The sequence below is a fragment of the Scleropages formosus genome, chromosome 1, assembly GCF_900964775.1.
Source record: "Scleropages formosus chromosome 1, fSclFor1.1, whole genome shotgun sequence".
NCBI lineage: Eukaryota > Metazoa > Chordata > Actinopteri > Osteoglossiformes > Osteoglossidae > Scleropages > Scleropages formosus.
The window spans coordinates 26,223,215-26,249,946 of NC_041806.1; the positions used below are offsets into that span (position 1 = coordinate 26,223,215).

Genomic DNA, 26,732 nt, shown 5'->3' on the forward strand with positions numbered 1-26,732 from the left:
CTCTGATCATGAATTCGCACTACAGCATGTGTCATCTTTATTCATCTTTGTTTAAAGCAATTAGCAATGAACTCGTGAGAAATGAGGCCTTCTTCACTATTCATATTAATTAAATGGCATGATGTATACTTAGTGATCTCTTCATTTAAAGTGCCTCACAACTGATTTGGAAATGTACTGTCTACAGCATTAAACTCTGATTTTGTGTTTCATTCACAACTTAATTAGTGTTCCCAAACAAATAGATGGCCAAGAATTTAAATAGCTGTCATTTAAAAGCACTGTGTGATACTGAATTCATCAGGCACATTCTCCACTGTACTAATAAAGAATAGAAGGCGCCTAATGAAGTGACTGTTGAAATCAGTACAGCTACAAGTAACAAAGTGAATATAAGGCAGCAAATACTGATTATGATAAAGGTTTTAGTAAACCGGTGGCAAATAATGATTTTTTAATAGATTTCTCATGCTTAATTATGAGCATAGAATGCAGACTAATGAGTTCAGAATCTGTATGGAATGATCGATGTTGTAGGATGTCTTAGTGTACGGAACTTCATCTTTCCTCGGTGATTCAGTGATGTGGATGCTATACCATACCCTGTAGGCATTCATTATGTCCAACATGTCCATGGCAGGGCGCTCCACTGTTCCTCAGCTCTTCAGAAGCTTCTGTATAGACTTGTCCATCCTGTAGAGCCAAAGAAACCAAGAAAATGCAACATATAAGTCTTGAAATATTAGGAAAGGAGGTTATTATGGTACAAGGATTAAGTGGTGCAGCAGTACACAGTTTAAGGAATGTGGCACTTTGGAGTATTTAAATCCCAGGACAGAAATTCCTGCTGTACATTTGATAAATGTTGTTATAAATGTTGAATCTTTAATCTTCAATCTTGATGATCAGTTGAAACTTTCCTGAATTATATATACTTATCCCACATATAATGGGGTCGTGTACAATGAAAAATTGCTACAATGGCTTTTTAAAATATTGCAGCACACACACACGATGAAATGCACAGAGTCGTTTCTTCACAACACAGCTCTTTCCCTCATTGGTTCAGAGCTCTTATTCCGCCAGAACAGCTGCTTGAGTCAATGAGCTCACTTTTTGCTCATTCAAATGAGCTACACAACACACTCCGGAAGACAACTCTTAAACTCCTCCAATAAAATCAGCTCACACAATGAGTTGAGATCATTGACTTTGCTTGCAGCGCAGCACTTATCAAAAAGAATTCCCTCTTCTCATGCAAATTTAACCAGAATTTTGACTGGACACCTTCTTTAAATCTCCAAACCTGTGTCTGTATGCTTCGGGAACTAATTCATACACACGAAGGATTGCCGCTTTCACAGTATCATAGCACAGGCTCTCTTTTAATGAAAGTGAAGAACAAACTTCTTGAGCCTTTCCAATCCACCTGCCATTTAAAACATCTTTTAGCCAGTGCAGAGACGTAGCAACATGTTCAAACACCGCGAAATAGGTGTCCACTTCTGTTTCCCAGAATGAAGGGACTAAAGCAAGATGTTTGCTGGCATCAAAGGAAGTTGTGGATGGACTTGGTACTGGTGGCACACAAGAAGCTTCAGAGGGCTTGACTGTTCAGCTGGAAGAGGGGAAATTTTTTCTTTCTTTCCTCTCATTCAAGCTGCTGAAGACCAACCTTTGTTTTTGCCTCAAGTTCTAGCCAGCATATCTCCAGACACAAGTCCATTTCTGCCAGTCATGTCTGTGTGCCCTTTCCTGTGCCCCCAGCTGAAGACAGGCCAAACGTATTTTGAAACGATTGTCAGAGTGAGACCCGGAGGTAGGCAAGAGCATTTCAAAGAGTGGCAAAGCAGTTTTGTGGTCATCCTTCACATCAACCTCAGCACCAGCTTGCAGGGACCCTCATCCTGTTGAGCCACGCCTTCAAGGGACAACACCTCTCCTCTCCTGCAGCAGCAGGTGGACCCTCAGTAGATACAATCAGGATCCCAAACTTGACCAGTTTACTTAAAACAACACGTTTAAGTTCTCTCTTAAGAGCAAGCCTCGAAGCCTAAATACAGAAATGATCCGGTAAAATCAACAAATGAGCTTTCTGACACTTCTCAGATTGTTCCAAAGAAAGGTTATTAATAACGTCTGCAAATTGAACAAGGCCATAATTACTGCAACACACAAAAAACCCCGCACAGAGCAAAGAGACAAGCAAAAAAAAAACAACACCCCCAATAAGCAAAAACACATAATGTGTCAAACCCAAAATCACTCAAAGAAGAGTCAAAGTCTCAAGAGAGCAGCTCCAACCATTATGTTCAGTGCAACACAGGGTGCAGGTACAAGTCCACAGCAACACACACAGTAATGAGCAAATTCTATTTTCTTTATATCCATGCTGGTTTTTTATTATTGTATCACTTCCATGCAGAGAAAAGAGAGGGTGAACTTGGTGATAAGAGTTTTCTACAGTGGTCATGCTGAGCTTTCTGGTATGTGACTGATTTTGTTTTTTCTTCTTCATTCACAAATTCAGTTTGCAAATTCTTTTTGTTTTTCATTCTATCAATCTATTTTTTCCTCTGTTTCTCCAAGACAGTAGAAACCTTCACTCGATTTCATTAGCAGACCAGTGTCTAGTGTCTCTCCACAGTTCCCTTATTTGCTTCATTATATTTTATGAAATATTTCAAAGGGGAGTTTGTGGCCCTTACCATGTAGTCACGAAAAGAGCTTTGTTAGATTGATCCAACACTAAATATCGTTAATGTAGAAAATGAGTCTTTCTTTATAAGATCAAGCTATAATTACATATTTTGCTGTTTTCAGAATTTTTTCCCAGTTAACTTCATGCTAATCTATACCATGGTTTGCAAAAATTAGTTCTAAAAAAGATGTCAAGAATGCATTACCCTCGTAAACTGTAGACTTGAAAAAAAAAATATCTGTGATTTATATATCAGATGTTTCAAGCATCATTATTAGCAATGGATCTGATTAATGTGTTACAGGAAAATTATGTAAGTAAATTGTTTCTAATATATTAGTAATCATCAGTATTTCTTACTATATTCAGTGAATCTAATAAAACAATGTAGCAAGTGGACATTTTGCTTCCGATGAGAAAAGAACAACACAGAGAAACAGTCCATAACATTTATTGGGACACAAGCACAATATCAGCAAACACAGTGAGAAAGACCACTCTTGGTCCAAGAAACCCCAGGGACTGCTCTTGGTCCAAGACTTACACCTCAAGGTAACCTCCTTCAATACCCCCCACCCCAGCAGGTGCTCATCCCCCATATGGTCCCTGATAGTCCCTTCTATGGTTGCACAACTATTTACACTACACTTCCCAGGATCCCTTGTTCGTATGAACTGTCTACAGTCAATATCTGCGCCTCATCGAAGGGACTGCCCTACCTTCATTAGTACGGATTGTTACAATCGTAGGCTGTTCACCTGAATTTGACAGAAGAATCAGAAACAGGAACTTTGGCACTATAGGCTGCATCTATTGAAAAAGCCCTAAACAAATTTAAATGGATATGTAGAAAAAACATATGTAGAAAAAAAGCACATGAAACAATAAGGACGATCTTAAGTGAAACATAAGGCTAGGAAAAATTAGGCCCGAGCCGCTGAAATAGCAAAGTGTCCCTATTTTGAATCATAAACCTGAGAGAAAGAGAACAAGGAGCACAATTAAATTACCAATCAATCTGAGACCATTACATGGCCCAAGTACATGTTAAAATGAAATGAACTCTTCTATGGCAGTATGTGAGCTTCCCATGAAGATTGACATGGGGATCATGTTCCCAGTTTCAAGAGCTTTTTAAAGAGGTGCTTTTGACCGGTCAAACAACAGCATACAATCGGGGTGCTGACCCCTATTACAAATCTAGATTTTTGCGTTCTGTAAAAAAAAACTTTTCTGACAAGCACAGTTACCACATGCCAGTTAGCCTCCATACGGAACGATGCTGAACAGCAGACCTGCAAAGTCTTGACTTCCTCAGCTGTAGGACATAGGAGCCATTCACCGAAACTGCTCCCTCTGATAACCAGTAACACACAGAAGGAAAAACTGAAATCCCAAACTTAGCCCAGCAATGGCACTGCACCGCTTTCAATTCCATAAAGTCAGAAATGTTTTGCACACAAGCAGATTATAATCCACAAAAGAATGACAGAACAAAAACAGTGCTCACTTACCCAAAGCAGGATTTCCATCAATTCCTTCGAACACAATTCTGGATGAATAACGCCTCAGATACAGAATTCGCATCGTTCAGATTCATGAGGCAAATGCAAAGCCTGAGTCGCACCAAGTGAAATGTGGGTCTCCAGTGTAAAATAGGCCAGCCAGGAATCATATAAGCCTGAGCGGTTTCAGAATCGACACAAAAGATGTTTTTAGTCGCCCATCCAGAATAAAAGTATGCGTATCCTGCCCACTGGTCTCATTTTCTGTGAGTTCATCTACACCCGTGTAGTAGCTCCTTTCTATGTATTACCGGGCTGCAACTACAACTGTCTGTGGGAGTGGAGAGACCAGAAGCAACGTCCTTCTCCTTCCATATGTCTTTCCTTTGTTAATCCCATCACAGGAGGGTGAGCCCCCTAATGTGGCATACCAGGATCTAAAATGCACACATACAACCACTGAGCACCCAGCCCTCACCCTCCTTGTCTCAATGTTTTCTGGCATATGGTACGGCCCCCAGAAAGGAGATGTGCCCTTATTACCTGGCTGGGATTATAGCTCCTAAACCGACATTGAAGACACAGCTTCCAGCTAAGTGAATCTATGCCGATGTCTCCTTGACAATTAACTTCAGGAATGTATAAATACACACACACACACATTTTCAGAACCGCTTGTCCCATACGGAGTCGCGGGGAACCGGAGCCTACCCGGCAACACAGGGCGTAAGGCCGGAGGGGGAGGGGACACACCCAGGACGGGACGCCAGTCCGTCGCAAGGCACCCCAAGCGGGACTCGAACCCCAGACTCGCTGGAGAGTAGGACTGCGGTCCAACCCACTGCGCCACCGCGCCCCCCTGTATAAATACACAAGATGGAAAAAGGATAAAAACTGTGCTCGCTAATGATCACGTTACTAATAGAGTCAGCTTTCTGCTCAACTAAGGCTGAGAGGGTTTATAAAAAGTCCGTCCCTCTATCATGTGCAGCGGACGGGCATTGCAGTATAGGATGTATATCCTGCCTCGTAGGCCTGCTTCCAGGATAGGCTCCAGATCACCACAACCTTGACTTGAACAAGCACTCGAGTAAAGTAAGTAAGGTAAAGTGAAGCAGAGTGAGTGAGTGAGTACTCAGAGATTTTGAACATCTTATCTATCTAACCAGGGTCATTGTGCACAAGGTATCTTAGCATAAATGAAAAATCTTGTCTCGTGAAACATGTCTTTTCACCTGAAGTAGGTGAAAAAAAACTGATATTTTATGTGATTTATTTCTTGCCATTTAGCCATCAAACCCAATGGTTAAAATTGTTTAATGAGCTCTGTATTGTGTGTGTGTGCATGTGTGTACCACTGCAACGTGGAGCTTTGGGAGGGTAAATCTATACCTTACTCATGAGGTCACTGGTTGCTATAAAACAATGTGCTAAAGGGCAAATGCTCGCCCACAATGCCCTGTGCACGGTTCGAGCATCCAAACGGCACCCAGTGTGTCAATAGGTGGCCTAGTTTCTGAGAAAACCCCTCGTGACCAAGCCTTTGGGTTGCAGCTGGTAAGGATCATGCCGACACTATTTAATGCAGTTCTCAGTCAGTTCACATGACACAGAGCTACACTTTCACTCCATGGTTAAGAGTCCTTGCACCCCAGCAGAGACGAACAGTGTCTGCGGCTGTAAACTTAACAGAAAAGTTCACCTGTCCAGAGACATTCATTGGATTGACTCTTAAAAGTAAGAAATGTGTAGTTTTTCCAGGCTTTCCATCTTTTATAATAACAAAAGACACAGTTTAGCAGCCATGCCCTGATTCATTTAGAAATAAAGAAAACATAGTTTCAAGGAACGGTATCATCATTTTTTCTAAGACAGTTTCAGGAACAGCTGGTAGCGTAGTGGTTAGGGCTGCTGTCTTTGGACCCTGAGGTTTGAGCCCCGCTGCTGGCTGTAGTACTGTTGAGCAAGATATTTACCCTAAATTGCTCTAGTAATGTCAACCACTGTATAAATGGGTTAATTATGACCTTAATATTGTAAGTTCAGGGGGTGCGGTGGCGCAGTGGGTTGGACCACAGTCCTGCTCTCCGGTGGGTCTGGGGTTCGAGTCCCGCTTGGGGTGCCTTGCGACGGACTGGCGTCCCGTCCTGGGTGTGTCCCCTCCCCCTCCAGCCTTATGCCCTGAGTTGCCGGGTAGGCTCCGGTTCCCCCGCGACCCGCGTATGGGACAAGCGGTTCTGAAAATGTGTGTGTGTGTGTGTGTGTGTGTGTGTGTGTGTTGTAAGTTCCTTTGGAGGAAAGCATCAATTAAATGAATAAATGTAATATCAACAGTGCTATGGTAAGGTGCAAAATTAAAGTCAGATGAAGTTGAGACCTTGAATCCATGACTGTTCTTTGACTTGCTGTACCCTGTTAAAGCATCCGTTAAATAAAAGTCAATGTATGTAATGTTCAGAGAGTGTTGTACTTGGTGAACACTGGGAAGCAAGGATTTCACAGAAGTACAATAAGCACAAAACTGTTTTCGGGACCTGATTGCACAGCACCATAATCAAACAGCACACAACGGGGGGGAGAAATGGGAAAATAAATGTAATCTGTGGAAACAGAAAGGTCTAGTACAAAAGTAAAGAACTGTAATTATCCATCATTCCTGTAAAGATCAACTTCAGATATACTACTGTGCATTTCCTCTGACTACCCTTGATCTCTAGAAAAGCTTCAGAAGAATTTTGGTTTACTGGAAGCACCAAGACGTACAAGTTTGCTTATCCAGCTGTGACTCAGTCGAGTGTTTGTCCGTTATCTAAGTAAAAAGGCACAAGAGAAACAAGGGGCAAGATGGGGACAAAAAGACAAAATTTAGACAAACCGACATTTGCAATCAATTGTAGAATATCTGGAGATCCTTCCGGAAGCGTCGCATCATCAGAACTGTGATACATCACCATGTTTTCACCCCGATATAATGTTACTTTTTTATTTGTAACTAGAAGTATTGTTCCTCAGTTCTTCATATTTGGCTTATGTAAATGTCTGGAAACATACGGCATGTGTTCTGATTTCATTTTAAGTCAATATTTTCATGGCATGAGTTCATAAAAATTCAATTAAATTCAATTTATTCCAACAGAGTGCTCACCACAGTGATACAGAGCACTGAGCAGTGTACAGGGAGTGATAGGAATGATACAACATCTCTTAGAGGAGAGAAAAATTATCAAGGTGAAAACGGAACGTAAGCAGCAGTTGCAGTTCAGTATTCAGTAAGCTGGCTGGCAGTTGAGGAGAGGAAAACAAAAAACTCAGGTTCAAAAAGGGAAGAAAAACAAACACCTGTGGTTCAAGTACCAGCAGCTGCCCACCTCTCGTTGACATTCCTGCGTGGATGTGTCTGGTACAGAAACACGGACACCTCTCTAAAGGTAGAGTCATAGTCTACGGAAGCTAAATTCACTATGCAGACCCACGGTTGCTGACTCCTTCGGCCACAGCAGGTAGCCCTCAGCTCCGGGCTACAGGTGATCCCTCCAGAGAGCAGTAGAACCCAACCGCTGAATGGCTGTGCACTTCAGCATTCATATTGCTGGGGAAAAGCAACCGCACAAATAAGTAAACCGAAACTGGATAATAAATGTGAATTTTAAAAAAGCCGCAGTTTTTTTTTTTCTCATGGAAACCTACGTTCAACGAAATTTAAGTTCATGGTGTATTTTTGAAATTTTGCATTTTAATGACAATATGTACAGGACTGGCAAGTGAAAAAGCAACATATGCTGATGAAGGTAGAGCGGAGGCAACGCTGGGAAACTGGCCAGCTGTCCAAGCACATCGCAGAGACATTACGTCGGTAACGTGGCAAACGAATGATACTGTCTCTCTCGTGAGCTGTAGCAACACCGAAAACGGTGACGGTTCTCCTGAAAGGTACTTCATGGTGCTCATTTGCGTGGCTGCAGAGTATGAAGGGAAGGAAAAGGACACCAGCTGAGCACCAGTAGAAAGGAAGACGCTAATGTCACAGAAAGTGGCTCATTCTACTCCCCCTTTTCTAAACCGGTGGACCAGATGAGGCCATTTAACCCAAATAAGTGACTCTGTTAAAAAAAGGAACAGGGCCAAAATTTTTTTATAAAGGGGGGCATTTTGTGCTTGCTGTTATTGGTATTTGTTGCTAGTTTTGAGAGGCTTTTTCCCCCTCTTTGTTGGCACTTAGTACAGCTTCCTCTCTTTGTATTTCAAGCTTTTGAAGCCGACAGGCAATCATTCGAAATTATTTATTTATTCCTGGAGGTTTTTTATTCTTAATGGCGGAAGAAAATGCAGCGGAACTGAGCTTAAACAAGACAGAGAGCGGATCAGTGCACTTGTGCTTCGGATGATTCAAGTTGCAAATTTTAAGATACAAATAATTCCCACTTTATTTTGAATGGCGTGCTGGGAGCAGGCAATAATCGCTGGAAACAGGAAACATTTGAGCAGAGCAACCTGGGGGGGGGCAGTCATTACGGCAGGTGCCGCTTGAGAATCCACATGCCGCCTGTTGCCGGACTCATCGTTCCAGAGACGAAGATGCTGGAGTGATCGAATGGTTGTTTCACCTATAAGGAAATGCTGCTCTTTCAGGTGCCGCATGTGACACAAAAGCGAGCTGCGATGTCTCCAGAAATTTCCTACGAAGGTGTATTGAAGTGAGGTGGGGTCTGTCAAAGGTTGAAAATCAACGGGGGGCAACTGCAAGACATGTACTAAATGCATGAGCTTGAGCGTCCATTGAAAACCACTACCGGAATGTAGTTTGAATCCCACCTCGTACTGTAATATCCTTCAGCAGGGTACTCACCCTGAATTACTGTAGTAATGAACTGCCCAGCTGTACAAATGGGTAACTTGGAGGAAACTGGTAGCTCAATTAATTAATGTAAATACAGGGCATTTTCATATTTTTTGCTGGTGTTTTGTGTTTCTGCTGGTCATTGTTTGACTCATTTGCTAGTTCTTGATATTTTTGGAAGGCTACGCTCTTTCAGCTTGTTCTTTCACCTAAAATGTGTGTTTAGTTTAATGAACCTAAAACGAGTCTATCGTAGGAAAGCGTGTGGGAACTCCATCCTAAGATGGGCTCTAACTGGTCCCTCCATGGACCTGAGGCACCCCTGGATGAGCCACGCTCTTCCGAAAGGATGCGCATGTGTGCACATCAATTAAACTGTGTGCAACTGTACATTAAATCATTGCTGCAGATGACTAATCGACAAATATACACATTACTACTAGGAGGAATTTTAAAATAGACACGGGGTTTTCATAGGGTCCAATATTAATAAAGGTTTGTCTACAGCTTTAGCTAAATAATTTCTGAATGTGAGTGACAGGCACAACTGGTATGTTCACATTCACTGGCATTTTTATGTTCATTCTGTGTACAATTAATGAGGAACAACATAAGAAAATAGTCACAAACAGATGAAAATTCTATAATAAGAGCAGTTGAATGGACATAAACGGGCCAGTCTCACCTCTAAAGGATCACTTGACTAGTGTTGTGAAGCAGTGATACACACTTACTGAGAATCTCTTTGGGCTCAGTCAGCAGCCTCCCTAATAATTCATGCAGGCAGGTCCATCTGTCACACCAGCTGAACCGCAGGGCCTAATCATGGTTAATCTTTATTTTCTTTTCCCCCACAGCACATTTCAGTAAGCCTTGCCTGCATGACTGGCTTCTGTTTGTGGATGCAGAACAGAGTTTGCGTCATATTACGGTTAATAGGCCATGAGAGCTTCACTGGGTGGAGGTAGCATCTAGCACAAGAGAAACAAAGGATTTCATCAGTGCTGAAGGAATACAAGGTCCACTGGAGCAAGTCAAGAATCTCAAACAGCAGTCGCCTAATAGTGCTGCACTGCAATTACAGGCAGTTTTTCTTACAGCAGCATATAAATATGACAACTCCCTTCATAAGCCCAAATTAAACTATTGGTATGAGGTGATAAAAATACAACAATCGAGCACTGATGTTTTCTAGCCCAAACAAATCTGGTCCACAGTCTTACAACATTATAATAAAATGTCAAAGTAAGATGTTGGTTTGAATCAACCTGTGTTAGAATGGCTTACATAACAGCACGGTATATTGTCAGTAATTAAACTGTCATTCTGATTCTATGTAAACAGGGATTTTAGTGTAAAACTAGCTCAACTCAAACAGCTTTTCAAGTCAAGGGTTCGAGGTATAACAGCAGGTGGCGAGGGACAGTGGGTAGTATATAGTAATTAGGGACACCGCGTTTTGCATTATGGATAGGGCTCTTACGCCCTTATTATACATGTAACATACATGTGCCAAAGGCTTGCAACCACAGTAGGGTCACAAAATGGGCAATCATAGAACTCCCTGATGGTGTCATAGAGAGCACTACCTGCAGAGCAGTGTTTCCTCTTCTATTAAATTAATTATACATCCATGACACACAATCTAGTATGATGATTTATGTATTTGTACTGAGAGTGAGAATGTCGGAATGAGGCATAACTGTGAAGTATAAGGAGAATCATGTCTGTGGCGTCTCCTCTAACACCATACCTAGCAGCAAGAAATATCTCTTTAGTTTTTTCTTTCTCTTAATTTTTGGTTTTCGTTTTGCTTTTTTTCATTTTGTAATACAGGATCTTCTGCTATGCATTGGGTATATACAGTACTTGTCCAGCATACTGTCTCCTTCTCACCACAGCAAAATGTACTATTTCTAGAGGGTTAAGAATTTACATAATGTTTTGCTGTAGGCTTCAATCTTGCTTGGTCTGTATGAAGTTGGCATGTGCTCCCCTTGTTTATCTGGGTTTCCTCCAGGTCTGAATGATCAAATGAGACAGGAGATGAAGACTGGGTTTTTCTCATTTGGTCAGTGTCAGAAAGATTTTAAAAACTGATCCAAACCCAATTAGTTCCACACGCACACTGTCTGAAGCTGCTTGTCCGAAGCGGGGGTCGAGGTGAACCAGGGCCTAACCCGGCAACACAGGGCGCAGGGCTGGAGGGGGTGGAGACACACCCAGGAGGGGACATCAGCCTGTCACAATGCACCCCAAGTAGGATTCGAACCCCAGACCCACCAAAGAGCAGGCCCCAGCAGAGCCTGTTGCACCACCACACCCCATCATTTAGTTCCACCTGTATCAAATTCTGGTTACTTGTAATTGTAGCACAGATGTACGAAGAAGTATTCGATGAAGTATTCCTTAAATCAGCTTTGCAGATCGAGGAAATTTTAAACTCAACTCAGCATTATGAATGTTTGTATTTATAATGGGGGGCCGCGGTGGCGCAGCAGGTTTGGCCGGGGCCTGCCACGTGGTGGGTGTGGGGTTCAGGTCTTGCTTGGGGTGCCTTGCGACAGATTGGCGTCCCATCCTGGATGTGTCCCCTCCCCCTCCAGCCTTGCACCCTGTGTTACCAGGTTAAGCTCCAGTTCACTGTGACCCTGCTTGGGACTTTCATGATGAAGCTTCAGGACCTTTCAAATCTGCAACCAAGGAGGAGTTCTAGCAAGAGGAGGTCTTACCTGGAGATGCTCTGTCTCATGGACACCATTTGCACAAAGCTTAGCTTGGGCTCCATAACCAAATGAAAAGACACTTTACAAGATTCACCAGTTACAGATGTGTTGATCCTCAGGAATCAGCTTGTTTTGCTGGAAGAGAATGCCATGTCATTCACATGATATTAACATGGATGATTATTGTGTGTATTTTCTACTACATTTACAGGCTCTGAAATGGAACAGGATCAGGATCAAGACTGTTCCTCATCTATCATGTTTAGACTTAGGGCCAAAAATGTCCCATAAATTTCATTTACAACTCTGCATCAACAGAGGTATTAGCTTTCTAACCAATAATTTTCTTGTACCACTGCTGTGCTGACTATACCCAGCTCTTCCTTTCGTTTCCACCTGGACCTACAGACATTTCCTCACGCGTCACCGCCTGCCTCTGAGACATCTTTGCCCGGATTTATGATCATACCTACAACTCAGATTCTCCAAAAACAAAGATCCTTCACCTCACAGCTGGCTGGTCTTGTTGTTGGGAACTTTTGATCAAGCAAACTCTACGCAACTCATTGTCCACGCCAACATCCCACCAGCACTACTGCAACTTTCTCCTTTCTGGTCTTCCTGTCTCTGCCATCAAACCTCTACAGCTGATACAGAACGCTGCTGCATGACTCGTGTTTGACCTGCTGAAGCGTCCCATGTGTCACCCCTACCCATCTCTCTGCATTGGCTTCCTATACCTGCCCGGATCGAATTAAGGACTCTGGTTACAGCCTGCAACGGCATTAGTGGAACAGCTCCCACATATCTACAAGACCTGATCACGCCACCCTGACTGCTATGTTCCACCATCTCTGCATGCCTGGTGGTCCCACACACGAAAGGTGCAAAATCAAAAGCACAAAGGTTTCCCATTCTGGCTCCAATGTGGTGGAATGACCTCCCCCTCTAACTGAGAACTTCTTAATCTCTCTCTACAATCAAGAAGGGTCTCAAAACTTGTCTCTTTCAGATTCACTTCTTCCCCATCTCTTTCAGTAATGGATAAATCTTTATGCAGCTACATATGTCCAAGGTGACAAATTAACTGTACTCTAGAATCACGTGCCTGCATCCAGATTTCTCCTTCTCTTCATGTAACGAACTCACTGTATTTTCTGTGAGATGTATGTCTGCTAAATGAATACATGTTCATGTAAATGTCTTGAGTTCATTATGTAAATGTTGAGTAACTAATCACATTTTTGCTTGAAGAATGTAAAGAATCCACTCTACATGTTGAACCATTTCCATGAACACAATCAAGAACCTTTTGGTTCTTCTCTGAGATCTGGAAGCACCTAGAAATGACTTCAAAGGAAACATGGTAGGTGTCAGATCATATCTAAATCTGTGCCACAAACCCTGACAGCTAGTCTTTCAGAGAATACAGCAGAGGTGCTCAGTAATGCTCTGAAAATTCAGAAGTTTAAAGGCTGAATGCTGCACACTGGGCGTTAACCTCACATTATGACAATGCCTTGTATTTTGTGTGCACAAGTAAAGCCACAAGATCAGCTAGGACTCAAACAAGTTTCTTAAGCAGCCTGTTCACTCATACTTTTGCAAAGATGAGGAGGAGACCATAGGAGGACCTAAGGTGTCAGTATCACGTGCAAGTAAAGTGATGTCACCAAATCTCCTTTAATGAGGCACCCAACAAAATTACATGCCCACAATCTGTTAAATTAATTCTGAAAATCAACTGTTTGTGACACAAAAATATGGCTAAGTCTCTTAAGGGGGGGTTAAGCTGCATAGCTATTCTACTTTGCTGCTAAATCCATAATCTTAATAAAGCACAGTGATTAAAGAAAAGAAAATAGCTGGTAAATACATCTGTCTGTAATTATTTGTCTCTGATAATAACATGCAGGCTAGGGTGAAAAGAGCAAAGAGTGTCAGAAGGATTTCAAGATCTGCAGATTTCTAATCTACCTTCTACAGTAGTTCATGGATTTCTGCAGCACATCTCAGATCGCAAGTGCATACAGTACGTGGTCATGATGAAGCATATTTTTTGAGAAAATAAGCAGGTACTCCTCACTGCAAGGTTTCCTACCACATTGGGCCACATCGTGGGCAGCATGCAGCATCGTGGTGAGCACTCCTTCTTTGTACTCAAAGGACACAGGTTGAAATTCCATCTCTTGCTGTGGAACCTTTGAGCTGGGTACTGACCCTGTCCTCTTTTGCTCCAAGTGAAGAACAAAAAAAGTCCCCCAGCTGGTAGAACAGTGATTAGAGCTGCTGCTTTTGGACCCAAAGGTGACAGCTTCAAATTCCACCTCCAGCTGTAGCACCCTTGAGCAAAGTACTGATTCTGAGCTGCTCTAGTAAAAATTACCCAGCTGTGAAATGGGTAAATAATTCTAATTCAAATTGCATAGCTTTGTAAGTTACTCTAGAGAGAAGCCAGCAATAAATTTATTTAGTTATTAAATATAAAATGTAATGTTTATTCTTATAATGTTTTCTATATTTAAAGCACTATATCAATAACACACACACACACAGTCTGAAACCGCTTGTCCTATGCAGGGTCACAGGGAGCTGGAGCCTAACCTGGCAACACAGGGCAGAAGGCTGGAGGGGGAGGGGACACACCCAGGACAGGACGCCAGTCCATCGCAAAGCACCCCAGGCAGGACTCGAACCCCAGACCCACAGGAGAGCAGGACCTGGTCAAACCCACTGCGCCACCACGTCCCCCTATATGCCAGTAAATAGTATTTAATTAATTTCCTGTAAGTTTGTTGTATTGTTAAATGAAGGCAATTACCTTACTTTCCAACATCTGATAAAAATATGCAGGAATCAAACCACCTTATTTTTTATTCAACTCTTAAGCAGTCTTTTTAACTTGTTTATTCACATTTAAAAGCACTCATAGATCACAATTTTATTTATGAATCTTATACACTCAATTTAATTCAGAACAAGTTCCCATCACTTCCATTCGTTCATAAACCACATTATGGTTCTGTGCCAAAGAGGATGAAATGGCAGAGATCAGCAGTCGGTCTGTCCTACAGTGATTCGTCTCAACCCATTTAGCAGAATTCAGGAACTAGGTAATAAATATGGAGACAACATGGGAACTGAGTTGCAATTTTGGCTTTGGATTATCTTTGTCGATGTCCAGTGAGGCCTCTGGCAACGCAATAAGCACCGAGTGTATTTTTTCAGGGAATATAGTCCAGGAAAGGAAGTGTGAGACACGAAGCTGTTGGCTAACGATGCCATCTTTCATGAGCGATCCTCAGAGCGTGGAGGGTGTTTCAGGGGCTACAAGCAGATTAGTGAGGTAACATTGATCAATTGAAGGTGGAGCACATCACAATAGAGTACTGGATTCACTTCAAAGAAGGCTTGGCTTCCCGACAAAATGGAACGACAGAGTAAGATTATTTTTAATATTACTTGTGAATTATGAATTTGAAATGTGCTCAGTAAGAACAGCACTGAAACAGAGGCCACCCATTACACAAGACTGGTAGCTATGCATAAACGGTCTGTACACGTGCCGTTAATGTACACAAAATTACTAATGCCGCCCTCTGCTAACGGGAGGGGTTTTACTGTGCAATGGGCCACCGCAAAGCACAGTCTTATAATGACCTGCCAACTCTAAAAATGAAAAATTCAACCATGCTGGCAACAATGAATTCCTAAATTATTCCTAACTGAATAAAAAGAAATACACAGCAAACTAATGAACTGCTTATACACAATTATGACTCCATTTAGACTTCCTTGCAAAAGTTGCTTCTGTAGGACCATAACGAGGGCCAAATTGTTCTCTAAAAAGTATTTTTTCCAAGAAACCGTAACAGAACAGATCTAAGGTGTTAGAAAAGTGATGTGGAGATTAACAAAGGTGCACTTTTATTCAAAACTCTGACATAAGTAGACTAATGAAGCCACTTGGGGATTGGCTTCCAGACACGTTTAACCACTTTCAATAATGAGATGTCTGTCATATCTAATTGGTGTATAGGATACCAACATACTTTTGACCCATAAGTTAGATTGTTTTCTTGTTTTCCACTTCTGGCTACAAAGAAAAGTGCAATTAGGCAGCTGTATAGTTCATGGACTTGTCTGCCACAGGAGGCTTTCCCAGGTGCGTAAAATTGTAATCCTTTTCAGGGGCTGCAAGACATTGAAGAAACACCTTGAAGCAACTCACTGCACTAGTTGGGTGTTAATTATAAAGCAGAATCTGTTGTGTAATAATTCTCTTGCCTGGTTTCTTGCACAAAATGACACTTGGACTTGGGGTGTTGAACTCAACAGCAGGCTTTTTTTTTTTTTTTTGCAGCATAAGGCCAGACTGTGGTCAAGGGAAGAGGCAAAATAAAGAGCGAACCTGCTACAGAGACTCATACATCACAGCTGTGGTCTCTGATCACTCACTTTCTCCCCCAGTCGCTCAGAGGGGGTTTCAATGAGAAAACCGGGAGCCATGACAACTAGATGTTTACTGCAACTAGGTGCATGTGTTGCAGTAGGTTGGTGTCCCCCCTTACATTGCCAACGAGATATGGAATATTTTCCACCTGTACTTGCTGTCTGGAAAAACTAAATGTGTTTAAGGATTATGTGCATTGATACTTGTCATGTGGACATTTGTATGACGACCTCTTGAATTGTGGCAACACTCCAGAGACCCACAACTATGTTTTTTTTTCCCCCCTCAAAATGGCTGTTGAACTGATACAATCCAACACGCCTTGTTCTAAGGAAGACAAGGATGATCTGATTTTCTCCTCAACATGCTATCAGAAAGTGAAAAGATCCAAAACTGAGCCCATCAAGAAAGACGGACAGGACAGGCAATGTAGGGCCGCGATAGACGCATTTGAACCCTCCGAGGAAGAAGAAGGAATTGGGGCTCCTGTTGTCCGTTCCATCTCGACTTGTTCACCTTCAGAGCAAGATGTGGCAGCTTGGATGAAAGCAGTAAGTGATGAAATGAGAGTGTTAAATGATCAGTAAGTAATAAATTAGAAATAAACAGAAGTTGAACACATGCTGATCACGCAGAAAGAAAGCCAATGAGAAATGTTACCATATACTGTATGTAGCGTGTGTTTCTACAACTATATAATATGTATGTGTGTATTGCATGCTCGGGGAAACTCCCTAGACTCTGACATAGGGGACTTTCCCTCCAGCTGGGGTAAAATAAAGTAAGATATTTGGATGGGGTGAAGAAGGACGCACAGAGAGCATTCATCCCAAATATCTATTTGAACACCGGCACACAGAGGAAACAATGCTCTTGAGCCAAGGACCCCATCTCCCCCAGGACCCGCACTTCTAGCCAGCCCTCCCAGCCTGCCAAGCATTCTCAGGCTCTCTCCCAACACACAAGCAAGCACAGTCACCCCATCATTTCCCCCAGAAGTGCCCCCAGTGGTTGCACACCTTGTTTACAAGTCACCCACAATGCAACTGCTGTATCTATATCACGCAAATCTTCCCGCCCAAACACAGTAACGCGGGTCGTTACAATACTCTCTCCCATCCTGGGTCCATCATTTGAGGTGAATTTTGTCCAATTTCTTCCAGGCTGGTGTTGCAAAGAAAAAATACGAAAGAAGAACTGTACGTGAATGACAAAACTGATTAAACAAGGAAATTAATTTAAAACTGGTACTTTTGTAAAAGCAGTGCATTAAAACTTTTGTTAGAAAGATACTGCCCTCACATTTCATGATAATTATTTGTATGTTGGTGGGGGTGCAGTGGCACAGCAGGTTTGGCTGGGGCCTCCTCTCTGGGGGGTCTGGGGTTCGAGTCATGCTGGGGGTGCCTTGTGACGGACTGGCGTCCCATCCGGGGTGTGTCCCCTCCCCCTCCAGCTTTACACCGCTGTGTCGCCGGGTTTGGCTCTGGCTCGGCGCGACCCTGTTTGGGATGAGCAGTTTCAGACAATTTGTATGAATTTATAGTTTTCCCTTTGGCCAGTGAAACATTTTGTCCAAAGCAACGAAAAACAAGGGGGTCATTACAGCAAGTTGGTTTGAATCCAATGTTTTGCTATAACTGTGGCAGTAGGTTAGTGAGGAAAAGCGAACAATTGTAGCAAGAGCCAAAAACCTCATGCCTTATAATGTGTGCATTCCGCATACATATTCCATGTGGCAGAGCTACATATTCCATGAGGCACATCTGAGTCAGAGCCAACAGCCAAGAGCCAACACAGTCGACAGGTTCAACACTGTCACCTGCTGGTACTAGTGAGCCTACAGATTCTGTATTTACCACACTCATTTACATTAAAATTATTCCTTTAGCAGACTCTTTCTCCAGAGCAACATACAATTCAAATATATATCTATATATAATTGCATATTATTAAAAATATTTTGAATAGTTTTCAAAATTACTGTTGTAGCATCAAAATTCTGAATGATTACCGGTTCAGTCATCTTGACATAAGAATAAAAGTCACCTAGAGGCTAATTTTGTGTTTTCAGTCACATCTGAGGTTTCATTACATTTGACTTGATTAGATTTGACATCATTACATTCGATCTATCGTTTATTTTCGTAAAATCTCATAACACGCCATCCATCAATCATGGAGAAATGATGGGTTCAGCTGCGAAAAGTGTTTATAAATGGTTTACATGGGAGCTGTTAAATGTTCTTTCCGAAACAGAACAATGTATCCTTGGGTTTCTTACAATGCAAATGTATTGCGTATCTATCTAACAATTTTATGTTGGAAACTCTGGTTTTTCAATCTCAGCGGCACCGACTCATTAGAAGAAACTGAACTCACATGACCCGAAGCTCGTTTTGTATCTTTGAAAGGAAAATTGTACAGAACAGTTTTTCAACGTCCACAGGAATTATTCCTGTAGACAGAGTCTAATTGGGACTGCTGGAATTATTGGATAATTTGAAAAGAATGCTTTATGTAGTATAACATTTGATGGACGTGTGAAATGTAGTAACGGGGGACGATGGGTGAAAATGCTGAAAGCTCAACATCCAGTCCAACAGATCCTCAGCTTATGTCCTGTTTTACAGGCCCGTTCAGGTCAAGACCATAACTTTGGCAATTTATGTATGCTGTTAGCAACACCTGATGTAAATATAGGAGAAAAATGACATGGAATTTTACAACTCAGGGCTCTATTCCATCACAGTGGGAAAGTGTAATTACAGCAAGACGTAGAAACTGCATTACATCTGACATGATATAGGGACCAAAGCCTGGGAAGAATCTCAGAGTCAGTATAAAAGTGTTTCAAATGTATTTATATCACAAATCAGTTGAGCTGTGGGCTCAAAACCTAATGGCACTATAACATTTAATCAGCAATGTGGATTCTATACCATCCTCCAAAGCACCAGAACTCCTTGTAAAGTCCACAAAACGTGCGTAACGAGCGACGACCCTGAGCTCTTCCGCTTTCTCCAATTCAATCCGGAACCGAGGGGCAATCGAGGAGCAGCTCTTAACTGTGTAATGGTACATAGAACATATCCTTTTAAGACAGCTAATATCTTTATGCCTTTTGAGGGCGGAAACGTATCTACCTTTGTTAACACTCCATAGCACGAGTAGATTAGCTTTTTTTCCCACAAATGCACTGCAGCAATCAACGTACGGGATAGTTAGTAATGCAAACTCTTCAAACCTTGTTTTGCAAAAAGCTCAAAAGCTCGTGGGGAAAACAGTCAGGAAAAAAGGTCTGAGTATCGCAGCACTTGTCACACTTTCCATAATGTAAATATGTATTTGCTTGTTGTTTTACCAGCCTGAACCAACCGAACGACTTGTACAGAACACCGGGACTAAGTTGGGCCCACAAACAGGTCGGTTACGAGAACCAAGAAGGCAAGGCCACAGCAAAGGAACTGCATAGACAGGTTGTGTGTTTAAAGACAAGTGTAAATCTTGAGCTCCTCTACTGAATGGTGTATGCAGAGCTCCTGGGAGACCCTCCACAGGACATTAGAGCAGCGGTAGATTTGGTGCTCCACTTTAATATGTATTCCATTGCCATTGGAAAGGACTGCCTGTTATTTGAATGCAGATAAACCCATTTAACCCTGTGGGCAAAGGAGACAAGGAAGCAAATGAACTCTGTGTGCGCACACACACACACACACACACATCATCTGAAACCCCTTGTCCCATACGAGGTCGCGGGGAGCCAGAGCCGAACCCGGCAACACAGGGCGCAAGGCTGGAGGGGGGAGGGGACGCACCCAGGGCAGGATGCCAGTCCATCTCAAGGCACCCCAAGCGGGACTCAAACTCCAGACTCACTGGAGAGCAAGACCCGGTCCAACCCACTGCCCCACCGCACGCCCCCACTCTGTGTGCAACGAATGGAAATTTTAGAGTGAAAGCAGCACAAAATATACACTCGTACTCCTCTTTTCCAGTGACATCAGCGTGGTGCGTTATTTACACATGTTGTGTTTGGTCGGGGCCTCTAACAAAAAAGTCTATCTTGTATATGTTTGCAGAAGCAAGCAAAGCGGTGATGCCATCTGCTGCCTGCTGCAAAGTGCGGGAAGAGCAGGAGATGCAACAACACAGCAGAACTGTGGGATGAGGACATTTCTTTTTGGCGGAAAGTGTACAACAAAATGAAAAAACACCTTAAGATACTGTAAAGGTTTACCAGAGTAGGTGCACAGAATTAATTGGTTTTGGGGTTACTGACCGCAATGACACTTTTAAAAAGAGCAGTGTAAAGGAACTTCTTTACTTGCACAGCTGGTTTTGGGATCACATGGGAGGCCATTCGGAGCACCATCACCAAGCAGTGGTAAGGTGTGGTAAGGTGAAGCTTCACATGTGCCGCACTTTAGATGAGCTAAATAAATAGATGAATACATGAACAAACAGACCCTTTAACTGAGAAAACAGACCCAACGATGTTTCCACCTCCCTATATAGATCTAAATTTGGCCCATCATGTCAACTTTGTCAACGGTACAGTTCCTCCTCCCCGTCACAAGAGCCACATTTGTGGCCACGAAAGACAATTATTTGCAGAACCGTGTCAAAACAAAAAGTGATAATAATGTGAAAAACTGTCATTTCCAAGTAGGAAGTTTCAGAAAAATACAAGTCAGCAGTATAAAAAGAGGATTTTTTTCAGCATTATTTCAAAAATCACATTCTGTTCACTTTCAGTTCTCTCTCGGTCATTTCTGTGGACTGTCACAAGGTGTCCTTTAGCCCCAACAGACTCTAAGCCTATGATTAAAAAAAAAAAAACATGTGTTACAGTAATGTGCAATAACATGGTATATGTACAGATTCAGCAGAACCAAAAGAGTTTACAAATATGGTTTTGTACCATATAGTACAAATGTTTGAATGATAGTTCTGGTAACTTATCAGTTACCTTGCAATCGAAAGCCCTGGAGTGGAATACAGAACTCATTTCCACTGCTGTATCCTTGAGCAAGGTACTTACCCTGAACTGATAATGAACTGTGAATAACTGAGAGTAAAAAATACTCTGTTTTATCGCTGGGTAAATGTGTGAATCTTGCTATATAAAATTAACATTGTCAGCTGTTTCTGAGGGGGGGGCGGTGGCACAGCAGGTTTGGCTGGGTCCTGCTCTCTGGTGGGTGTGGGGTTTGAGTCCCTCTTGGGTTCCTTGTGATGGACTGGTGTCCTGTCCTGGGTGTGTCCCCTCCCCCACCAGCCTTATGCCTTGTGTTGCCAGGTTAGGCTCTAGTTCACTGTGACCCTGCCTGGGACAAGCAGTTTCAGCTCGTTTGTATGTGTGTGAACTGTTTCTAAGACACATAGCAGCTCAAACCAGAAACATAAATGTAAATACGGAAATTACGGTAAATGGTTGTACTCATTTAAAACATTCATCACTTAAAATAATTCAGTTAAACTGGAACAATTTGCCAGAACGATTGTCCTCTCTCGGGGGACATAGACTGATGGACAGCACTTGATAAACATGTACTATGTAGTCTTTGCAACGATTTAAAAATGCTTATATTCTATACTGTGTGCCACTCATGTAACGTGTACTGCTGTACACGGCGGCATGAGAAGTTGACTGTACTCAAGAATCACGCGTCTGCCTCCAGATCGCTCCTCCTGTTTGTGCGAAGCGCCGCCGTGTTGTCTTCTGAGACGTGCATCGACTTAACGAAAAAAGCGTCTATCCAGTGAAATCACATGTTTTTAGGCGTCAGTCCCTGTTTCTTGCCCTTACTGGTATATCTCCCGTTAGATTTGTGACCACGTGGCTGATACTGTCACAGGCTTCCCGTGTGTTGGCTGCTTTGTGTTATTCTCTGGAAGAAGACAAGCTTTTCTGCCGCAGAAGGTGACAAACGATGGCAGTGATGTTTCATACATTGAATTTAATGGCATTAGCAATACGTCACATAATTTGTTAATAACACACAGTGATTTTCTGGAAGAATTACCCAGTATTGCTGGTGACAGCTCATCACATCCACTCAGTCATCCACGCTGAGCCTGGACCAGGACTCCTGTCTCCATAGCGTTTGTGAAACACCGTAGGCAACCACTAAAATGTCATGAATGAAAATGTGCGAACGTGCATACGGTTTAAGCGCTTCGCCCAGCTTCGGTTTTTCAGATTATGTTAAGCTTAAAAGTCGAACCTCCAAACCTATCAAGGCTGAACGAGAGTGAAATGAGTGATTATTAAACCTTCGTAAGTTCCCTCCAAATAGACAGGCAGAAGGGTGAAAACGGGAACAAGGACACATTTCTAACTATAACCAAGGTCATGAGCCAGGCAAATCGTTGTAAGCTCATGCTGATCTGAGTCCTGAATACGTTTTACAGGAAATAGGCAGAAACAATTCAGTGTTAGAAAAAAGCTGAATTGCTCTCAAGGATAAACAAGAAATACTTTCAAGTTATTGGACATCCGGATCCTGCCGAATTAGACAGATAGACATCACCGTAATCGTGCGGAGTGAAAAACACCCAAAAGAGTTATTCCTCTGTTATTTCCCGAGTAGCCACTTCTTCACTTTATGAAGAACATAAAGCCATACATTCATTCGGAAAAGTGAGATTCGGAAAGCAGCACTTTTCTGTCTCTATGCTCTGAATGACATATAAAGGGAGTGGGGACTTTTTGCGGGACGCCACAGAAAACGGAAAATACTCACTAGACGTCCCAAGGGAGCCCGTGTCACCGTGTCTCCGGAGCCTTTGGGAAACACACAAAGAGGAAAGAATGTGTACAAACATTTTCCGGGGGGGGCTTGGAGGGGGTGAGGAGTCAGGACAGGGCAAGAGCTTCTCACTGTGTCCTGGGAAAAAGCTCTGCGTTCTCCAAACCTACAAAAGCCACAAACTGATCTCCTAGATCCACACATCTTTCTCCTAGTTCAGTTCACACGTCATGTGTTTTTAACTCAACATTTTGCTTGGCTCTTGTAACTTCTTGTAGTGTGACTGTTAAATTCTGAATGCCTTTCTGGGATCGGAAAGCTGCAGACTCTTCCCGTCAGCAGAGATGGGTGATATGTTGCATTTATTTCATTCAGTAACTTTCTGAAGAAATTGTACTTCGAATCGACTGACTTTTCCATTGATACATTGGGCTTTATTACATTTCAGTCACCTTCCTCTTGTTACTGTAGAATTTTTCCCATTGATGTAATTTACAGACACTTTTCTCTAAAGCAACTTCCAATGAACTCTATGTAGTGTCATCAGCCCACACATCTTATTCACCAAGGTGACTTACACTGCTAGACACACTACTTACACTGGGTCACTCATCCATACATCAGTAGCACACACTCTCCCTGTAACTCACACACTATGGTGAACCTAAACAGCACGGCTTTGGACTGTGAGAGGAAACCAGAGCACCCCGAGGAAACCCACACAGACACGGGGAGAACGTGCAAACTCCACACAGCCTGAGCAGGGATCGAACCCCTGTCTTTTTGCACCACTCAGGCGCTGTGAGACAGCAGCACTCATGCCACCCTAACCTATGGCCCCTTTGCTATGAGTGGGATTCTTTATAAGTTCTTTACTCTGAGTAACTAGTGACTCTTACCCTCCACAGGCCCTGATGTTACTGCTTCTGTTACTAGTACTGTTCTGCTGTCCTGTCCATGCCAGTCCTATGTGATCCTGTCCAGGTCCTGTGTACCACCCTATATTTACCACGCTTCATTTTATTGGCTTTGTTCACACAGCGCTATTTTACTTATTATATAACACCCTGTGTGTCTCTTTTTGCTCCGTGCGTATTGCGTTGGTATCACCCATGCACTTTAACTCCTGGTTTCCACAGTGCATCTGTATTTGCACTCTGCTGTTGCGATCATTACACTTTCCGTCTCTTTCTGGATGTAACAGCAAAACACATCCCTGTTCGTTACGATGTATAGACACACGTGTATGTGTGTTGAATGGGGACAGGGAAGCGACACAAAAAAGGATGTTCACACGTATCTCTCATTCAAATTAAATTCAATTCCAGTGTTTGTGTTAAGAAAACAAATGTCCTGCCCTGATCAGTTAATGATGACACTTTATGTAGACTAACAGGCTGAGAAAGTCTGTCTGACATCACGTTACATTATTTCACCCTGCGTTACAAGTGTTCCTTGTTTCGTTGGACGAGCAGGCACTGAACTTCGCATCAACTCCGCTCTGAACTTCAAAAGTTTAAAACGGAAGCTGGTTCCCAAAAAGTGCCAACGTGCTGAAGTGGTGATGAGGAGGAGAAGAGAAAACACAGAGAGCGGGAAAAGGAAGCAGAATGCGTCCCTACCGGGGCAGTTGTGCATCCCAGGGATCCGCGTTCACATGGTACAGAAGATAATCCTGAAACACCAAGGAGAGCGAATGCAGATCACAGGGCAAAACGTCACGTCCACTTCAGATCTTCCAGCGCCAAAGTGTCATGTTGCTCTTCTCCGGTTCCTCTCTCCAGCACGGTGTCGCTCCTACTTGTTCACTCACTTGCTCCCCTTTTTTTGCTCTCTCTCACGCGAGCTCCGTCTTCATGACGCGTAATGCGTTCGGGGACGAAGGGCCGCTGCCTTGTAGGCTGAGGGAACTTTCCTCCGAGAGGGCGGGGGGAATGAAACGGGGGCTGGGAAAGAAACAGGGGGCCGCTCGAGCAGAGGAGCACAAACAAGTCATTCACGCTTACAATGGGCCACACAGGCCCTATGTACAAATAGAGAGCTAGGGGTGAGCAGGAGGAGGAGGAGGAGGATGATGGCGAGAGGAAGAGGCGCTTGAGGGAGTTCCAGACCATCTGCAACTATTGTCGTCAGTCTCAGCTCAATGCTTTTTGCTTGCGGAGAAGTGGTGGGGGTGGGGTGGTGGTGGGAAGAGGTTTCCCATTGTCTCCTCCCGTGTCTGAAAAAAGAAGTTGGAATTAAAGGACTGCTGAATTCATCAGTGCCCCCCACCCACCCACCCACCCACCGAGTCCTCGTGCGCCACGGCCCATGGCAGCCAGGGACAGAACAAGCAGTTGCATTAATCTGATGAGCCAAAGTAAACAAGACTACTTTTGTTTACTTCTGTACTCAAACGGACCCGCTGCCACGATGAGGACAAGCGCATTGATCTGAGATCCGCTGCGTGTTTCCGCCATTGCTGTAACAATTCCCCCAGAACGGATATAGAGACATAATAGATATAATCCTCGAGATGGACGTTCATCACAATATCGAAACACTCGTCAGCATTGCTTACTTTTGCGTATTTTCCAGTTTCTTAAAGAAAACCAGTGTGATGGGCCAATAACTTGATAAGGACATGGAATGACTGAAGGGGTTGACTTTTTAGTGACTCTTGTTATATGGTTTCATGTGCTTTCGTTTGTCCAGCGTCTTTCTGGCGCTTCATACCATGTTTTTGGTGTTGATAATTCTTCAGGAAATTATCAAGGCAAGAAAAATGAACAACGATGATTCTGATTCAGGATACCTGATAGCCACCAAGTGCACCGCCGCCTCTCTAGATACCTTCGGCAGTTTGTCACGCGTTTGTACATGTTGCGTCGATTTGCCTTTGGTTGGTGTTCAATTTATTTACTTTCTAAGCACCATAATAACGACTCTTGTTTGTGTTTCAATGCCAGTGCAGTTTGATAATGGCTTTTCACCGTTAGTCCAGTAGTTTTTCTGCTCATAACTGCAGTTCTGCATATGTAGAGTTACAACGGTTTGTTATTTATTCTAAGCCTAAATTGAAATGATAAAGAAATGTTACATACTAAGCTTGAGTGGAACATTTCTTTTGTATTATTATTAATTTATTATTCATGATTTTTGTTGAAGTGGGGGTGCAGTGGCGCAGCCGGTTTGACCGGGTCCTGCTGTCTGGTGGGTCTGGGGTTCAAGTCCTGCTTGGGCTGCCTTGTGATAGACTGGCATCCTGTCCTGGGTGTGTCCCCTCTCCTTCCAGCCTTGCACCCTGTGTTGCCGGGCTAGGCTCTGGTTTGCTGCAATCCCACTTGGGACAAGTGACGTCAGTGTGTATTTGTTGAGGAAAAACAAAAAAAAATTGTAACAAAGGGTTTTGGAGTCAGACCACCTCGTTTGATAGTTTTGACAAATTATGCTCAAACTGAACGCAGTTCACCTGCCTCATCGGCAAAGAGTCTGGGAGAGATGACTGACTCAAGTCTGTGTTTCCCTCAGCGCATCAAAGCCACAACCTGGTCCTGAAAAGTGTGTGTTTATGTTTAATCATTTTTTGATGAGAAATTGCTAAATAACGGATAACCCTTTATGTATCTACTCATGTGATGTATACTGGTTCATGTGGTGGAATATGACAAATTGACTGAACTCAAGGATCATGTTTCTGCATCCAGATATTTCCTTCTGCTCAATGTAAAGCACTTTTTGTATTGTCTTCTATGCTGTATGTCACTTTGGAA

At 42.9% G+C, this 26,732-nt stretch overlaps 1 protein-coding gene across 2 annotated transcripts in view; it reads right to left on the minus strand.

Annotated features, from left to right (window-relative positions):
• The window catches only part of LOC108922313 (nck-associated protein 5-like), a 64,624-nt gene extending 39,766 nt beyond the window's left edge, over positions 1 to 24,858 (minus strand). The window contains exons 1-3 of one of the 2 annotated variants that reach the window (XM_018732373.2): positions 24,603 to 24,858; positions 22,975 to 23,015; positions 603 to 693 (exon numbers count right to left, since the gene is read on the minus strand). In XM_018732373.2, the coding sequence (XP_018587889.2) occupies positions 603 to 635 (33 nt within the window). In that variant the 5' untranslated portion in view covers positions 636 to 693; positions 22,975 to 23,015; positions 24,603 to 24,858. The remainder of the gene's footprint in view (positions 1 to 602; positions 694 to 22,974; positions 23,016 to 24,602) is intronic. The other variant, XM_018732372.2, reaches the window with a different exon arrangement.
• Positions 24,859 to 26,732: the final 1,874 nt, after the last annotated feature.